General features: G+C 34.4%; 1 protein-coding gene across 1 annotated transcript; it reads left to right on the top strand.

Annotated features, from left to right (window-relative positions):
- The first annotated feature begins 5,194 nt into the window (after positions 1-5,194).
- Positions 5,195-5,886, top strand: LOC116130949 (transmembrane protein 230-like). The gene is made up of 2 exons (XM_031416631.1): positions 5,195-5,477; positions 5,562-5,886. Exons 1-2 carry the CDS (start codon positions 5,288-5,290, stop codon positions 5,681-5,683), a joined length of 312 nt encoding a protein of 103 aa, XP_031272491.1. The 5' UTR covers positions 5,195-5,287; the 3' UTR covers positions 5,684-5,886.
- The last annotated feature ends 881 nt before the right edge of the window (positions 5,887-6,767 follow it).

Here is a 6,767-nt window from a genome sequence, read left to right as displayed (position 1 = left end):
AAATATCTACTCACTTAGACATATCAGCTCACCATGTATAGGATGTATACCCTGATCGAACAAAATGTGGCCATGCAATCTCCATGTGCTCTTCATGTTGCCCAACCAATAAGATACATGTAAAGACACCTACTGTCAGAGGGAACATCCATCATTAGCTATGGCGTAAGGGCACATGGGCTTCCGGCCATCGTGCGACATTGGACAATGTAGCTGACTCACTCACCATCATGATCATCTAAAGCTCCCTCTCTCCGTATAAAAATGATAGTAGCCTAGAGGGAAAAGGAGGTGGGTGGAACGAAAAATAGGAGAACAAGGAACCACACAACCAGACTACAAAAAATCATCAAGGCAAGATTCTTTAACCCCAAATCCCCAGCTAGAAAAGCAAGCTAGAAACCTTTTTTCGATCATAGGAAAAATCCATCTCTTGTATCCCAATCTTATGCAAATAAATAAGATATCAATGGACGTAGGCCTTATTCTCTTCCCAGTCAAACCACTTTAAAAACATCTAATTGTCTCATCAATTCTCAGTAGGCACATCACCACCTTGGTCACTGCCGCATGTGACACAGGTCACTTACGTTGATTCCCAGGATCACGCACCCATCTTACTCGATTCTCTTTGAAGTCAACCAAGTACCTCTGGTTGACTTGCGTCTTCGTCTCAAAATTTTAGCCAGTGTGGAAATTCGCATCAACAAGAGTCGAACCTTTTGAGTAGTCTGACTAATAATTGGGCCCAAGTTGTAGGGAAACCCGAATCGTAGAGCTGTAGAGTAACTAGCTTATGGAGTGGTTAGATTCGTAAAATGGACCAGCTTATAACTCGTAGAATGCTACAGGATGGGATCTGATATAAGACCAACAAAAGTTAGGCAGCCGTGGTTTTAATATAGGACAAACCGGAGTTGTTCATGGCCCTAAGCTGCCTGCTGATAGTCTCCAAAGTGAAGTCAAGTGCTATTGGGCTGTCAAGATTCCAATACGGATTTTTGCCCATACAATAGTGAATTTTGCAAATATGATGACGCTTGCACTTTCATATTGAGTGTAAGACAAGGTGTACTTGCATAAAATCGAGTTGGACAAAAATGACAACTTGAACATGATACGAAAGTCTTTTACAGGAACTTTTGTGACATATATATAACGATTTTTACATATACAATAACGCTTGCACTTTCATATTGATTTTAAGACATTGTTTACTAGCATAAATTTGAGTTGTATAACAATCGGCAACTCCAAAACACTACAATAGCCATTTATGATAACTTTTGTGGTATATATATATATATATATATTGAATTTCACAAACATGATGATGCTTTCACTTTCGTATTGGGTGTAAAACACGACTTACTAGCTTACGATAGTCAGGTCTGAGTACCCGCTTGAATCCCATGGAACGGGAATCGATCGGTTGATGAGTGCAAAAGCAACACCTAATTTTACCTCACTTAAAATCTATAGCAATGTCGTGTAGCAGTACAAAGCAAGTAAGGGTCTTTCCCACATCAAACCTTTCTAATTAACTAATTACCTACTTAAACAGGGGGTTTCTATGATTAAACAGAAAATTAAAAAACAACTATTTAAACAACTAACTAAAAACAAGTAAGATAATTAAAAAAATTTGTGAGAGTATGAGATAAATTGGATTGAAGGATCATTCGCCACCACTAAACGCATTCTTTAACTTTCTACCCTCTTGATTACATTAGCTCAGAAAATACCAAACGTTGATAAGTTTAATCTCTCCTTACTGAGTCGTTGGATTAGACATGGTTGTAACCCAATTCTCTATTTACTATTTATTAAATAACCTAAGATACGATCTCTAGATTTAAATTAATAAAAGCATTAAGATGCGAGAGACCTACCGAATCAAGGCTAAACTCATATGGTCGGTTTAGTTATCTTGATGAGTGATTACCCCCAAAGCATGCAAGCATACACTTTACCACTAGTTATTTAGATTAATAAAGCGATTATGTACTAAACAACCTAAATTGGCAATAATAAATTAATCATAACTATTTAATTGCACACTTAAACACTTAAGACATTCTATATAAACCTTATTATCAAAGAATAAATCACATAATCAACAGGGATCAAAAGATAAAAAGAAGAAGATTTTATTAATCACAAGACATGTCTAGGGTTTTGAAATCACCATCAATCACAAAAGAATTAGTTATCAATGAATAAAAAATAAAAAAACATCATCATATTATTGATATCAAATAATAAAAAAGGAGAAGAAAAACCTAGTAAAACTTGGATGGATTAATGGAGTTGATGATGATCTCCAATTCTTCTTCTCCAAGCTTCTTTCAATCTCTCTACCTCTCTACATTACTGTGTATTTTTGTTTCTCTCCATTCTCTCTCTCCTAAAAATTCCTAAAGACATCCTTTTGTAGTGCTAGGGTTGTGGAAAAATTAATGGGAAAGTCCTATACAAAAAAGGAGAATCAATTCGGATTAGGCTAGAGAGAATCCATGTAGAATTATGATTCCTACACTGACCCTCCAGTACTGAAAATGGAATATCATCTTCTAGAAAACTCAGAATAACAAACCGTAAAATTGTACATAAACTAGACTTCCAGAGCTTGACAAGAATATATGGCATGCCTCCCAATTCGTTCGGACGAATTTATGGCAGCTTCATGAAATTTCTGCCTCCTGGGCACGCCTTTTCCAAACCAGAATCTGAATGCCATGGGGCCGAAATATCTTCAAATTTGAACATGAAAAATTCATAATCTGAAGAAGTCATAAACAGAATAATTGTATCCCTTCAAGTCAGCTTCCAAATGGTCCAAGAATCACCCAAATCAGAGGTCTACAGCTCACGTTATCATCAAAATACCGAAGCATACTCAAAACTGGAGCATTTTTCAGATTTTATGTTCCATACTAAATACGCCATATTTTCCTCATTTCAACTCCGATTCTTGAACCGTGTTTTTCTAATAATCACAAATTCTCTTGCCAACATCATCTTTCATCCGAATATTATTTTTAAGCTTTTATGCCTTAAAAACATAACAAAAATACCCATGATCCCAAAAAACGCATTCATTAAACAATTGAGTTAATTCATGCAAATTAACCATAGTTTCCAACAAACGATATCTATAAATCACTAAGTATAAGTGCATTTTCAAGCACTTATCACCGGTTCTTGGGATTTGGAATCAAAACAGAAATTGGAACCGAAACCGACCGGTTTCAATTCCTAAATGCCTGAAACCGGAACCTGAAAAACAGGTTACGATTTCAAGTACCCGGGAAAATATATAATACCCCTACGATTCACAAAAATGACAAATATACCCTATGAAATTACAAGTAAACCCTCAACTATTTACAAAAATTACAAATACACCCGGTTCCTACCTGGGTACCGGATCTTGGTTCCGATTTTGATTCCTGGTTCAAGTTCCGGTTCCTATAATGGTGGAACTAGCATTGGAACCGCACAATACTTGTTCCAATTTTTTAGAATCGAAACCAACCTTGTGAGGGTCGGTTCTGGGTAAGAACCGGAACCAGAACCTCAGGTACTTACCGATTCCAGTTCTACCCTAAATTCCTACACACCCTTATTACTAGCATAAAATCGATTTTTATCACCATTGGTAACTCAAAAACGTTACAAAAGTCTTTCACGAGCACTTTTGCAACATATATATAGTAAATTTTACAAATACGATGACGCTTGCACTTTTATACTAAGTGTAAGACACGTGCAACATGTTAAGCTTTATTGCTGTTATGCATCTATTGTTTTTATGTGTGGATGAGCTTTAAATGGTTGCATGTGCATAACAAGAAAATTGCAATTGTTTTCAGACTAAAAATCTAATGGACATTGGAATAAATTATACCACTGAACAAATTTAAGGGTGTCATGTCTAATGATATAAGCAGGACATCTTATTTTGTTGTCATTGGACAGTGAAATGTAAAGTTCGGCAAAACGGTGGTGTTTTTTGGCATCTCTATTCGTTGATGATTGCATTGAAAGATAAATCGGCATAGCTTGAGTCTCATGGTATCTTTGACAAAGTTAATGCTTTACGACGATAGAGCACATGACTATCCCTTCTATTTTCTTTGTTTTTTTTAAACTTTAGTTTGTGAATTACCATCCTACCCCTAACTTAGTTAAGCTCAATTTTACAAAAGATAAGGGGGAGGTGGGCTATGGTTTGTCAATACCTTTAGGAATGTAAGTAATTTACTGAAATATTAGGGGGATTATTGTTGGCTTAATATAAAGCACCCCCTCAATCTCGCGAAACTAAGTGGGTAACGAAAAGTTCTGAAACTACCAAACACACCCTTGTCGCTAATTTTGGTTGTCAAGTTGATATTGACTCCATTTGACTTGTAAAATATCTTTGTCCCTAATACTTTCAATTAAATTTAATTAACCCTCTCTGACTTATGAAATGTCTTATTTACCCTAAAGCTTTCAACTAAATTTAAACTAAAAAAACTCTAAATTGAATACAAAATAATAAATTTTAAATTTTTTTACCCTATCTCTATTTTACAAAGTTATTAAAAATGAAAAATTTAAATATCCAAATAACTTTGTTCATTTTTTTGTTTTTATAAACTTATTTAAGTTCAGTTTTTGAAGAAAAGTTAGAAAAGTTTCTAAATTATGTAGAATAATAATTTATTTTAAAATTAAAAAAAGTTGAAGTGATCATATCTGCGATCTTTGTGATTTGGCTTGATCACAACAGCTTCGATTGTGATCCGGCAAGGTCATAACCTTTTCGACTGTGATCTTTCTGGCAATAGTGGCCTAGCGGCCAAATCTAGTTTCTTCGGTGGTTAACTCTTTTTTCTTCAATTTTTTGTATTATTTAAATTTGTTTTTTTTTTTTTTTGTAATTTTTAAAGATTTTCTTTGAATATTTTTAATTTTTCAGATTATTGAATATGTAAATGTCACATTACCCTTCATCCTAGTTAGAATTAACTAGTTAGAGTTAACTGCCAAAATAGATGGAGGGGGTGTGTTTGGTAGTTTCTGAAATTGTTGTTACTCAATTTAGTTTCGCGAGTTTAAGGGGTGTTTTATTGACCCAATTATTATTTGGGTACGTGGCGTGACGAGACGCTGTATCCGTGCTGAAGAAAGAGGCTTTTGAAAAGTCTTTAGCTTTCGACTTAATCTTCAAAGGTAGCCATAACTCATCCAACTTCGCTCTAAATCTGAAGATCTATTGTGCACCTAATTGAAAAAAATGGCGTACGTAGACCATGCGTTTTCGATATCAGACGAGGACATAATGATGGAGAGTTCGTACACGGTGAATAATCGGCCCCCTATCAAAGAGATCGCTTTGGCTGTTTCTCTTCTCATTTTCGGAACTTTCGGGATCGTTTGTGGAATTTTCATGTCTTACAACAGAGTTGGCGGTGACAGAGCTCATGGTACGTATTCACTTCAATCAATTGTTTTTATGTTTTATTGTATTTGTATTTTTTTTCTGATTTATTATTATATGGATTCATCAGGGCTTTTCTTTGCAATTCTTGGATCGATCTTGTTTATTCCGGGATTTTATTATACAAGAATTGCATATTATGCTTACAAGGGATACAAAGGATTTTCTTTCGCCAATATACCCTCTGTGTAGCCTCAACCTTCACCTTCACCTACACCTGTACAGATCTTCATGTCATCCAACTTGTACTATTTCTTCTTCTTCCTCCTCTTTATGAAAGATATTTTTTTTTTTTTTTTTCAAATCATAGTATGTATTTCGTTTGCTAATGTGATGAACAGTGGACTCTTTATTCGGTTTTGGCTATATAGTGATAACTCGTTTTCTTTATGTACCCTTTTGTGGGTTGTATGATGAGTTACGATTTTTTTTTTTTTTTTTTTTTTTTTTTTTGGTCAATAAAAGTGATATTCTGTTTTCTCTATGCACCTTTTTTTAGGTTTCTGATTGAGTTGGAAGAAATATTATTATTTTGAATAAAATAATATGTATGTTAGTTACTGTGTAATGAACAGGGTTTCTCTATTTAGTTGTCGATATTGTGTTTTCTTTATGCACGGTTTTGTGGGTATTGTGATCAGTTCACAGTACAATAGACTCTTTGTTGAACTTTCTTTTAATGTGGCATATAAATTTCTTATTAAAACTCAAAGGCAGATGTGGCACAGCTAATCATTTTCATGATTTGGGAGTCTTGTGATTTTATGTAATATTTTCATAGCAAATCAAGGTCTGAAAGAGTGGAGAGAGATATTACTATGCTTAGTATTTTGAGGAGGCACATGGAATAGGCAAATTAGAGTTCGTGAGGTGGCTAGGAGGTGGTTAGAAATCTTCCTTTTTTGAAATTTATAATTATAAATTGTTGTAATTCTATGAGAAACAGGATTTAGGATACATGAGAAAGAGGTTGAGTGGTTCAGTTTGAGATTGCCTTTATCGTTATTTTAGCCAATTGATACTCTGACATTTGCTATGCATTGGTATGATTAATATCTTTTGTAAATCAGTTAATTTTTTTTTTTTTTTTTTTTGGTTTAGTTGGCATTTGGTGTTCTTTAGACCTTGTCGAGAGGGTCAGTGATCATTGTAATTGGTTTTCAAGTAATTCTCTTTTTCGCTGTAAATAGTTCCTCAAGTAATTGATATTTTGCTGTCCTTTGCTATGAAAATAACTGTTGGACCAGAGCATCTTTTTTTTCCTGGGTTAGCAAGG

The sequence above is a fragment of the Pistacia vera genome, unplaced genomic scaffold (genome assembly GCF_008641045.1).
Source record: "Pistacia vera cultivar Batoury unplaced genomic scaffold, PisVer_v2 Contig1061, whole genome shotgun sequence".
NCBI classification, from domain to species: Eukaryota; Viridiplantae; Streptophyta; class Magnoliopsida; order Sapindales; family Anacardiaceae; genus Pistacia; species Pistacia vera.
Note: the sequence above shows the minus strand (reverse complement) of the source record. Positions and strands in the feature narration are given on the sequence as shown.

Excerpts from the sequence above, each read along its gene's own strand:
- LOC116130949 (XM_031416631.1), top strand. The coding sequence starts at position 5,288 with ATGGCGTACGTAGACCATGCGTTTTCGATATCAGACGAGGACATAATG. Across the intron at positions 5,478-5,561 it reads TGGCGGTGACAGAGCTCATG|GGCTTTTCTTTGCAATTCTT; the intron begins GTACGTATTCAC and ends TGGATTCATCAG.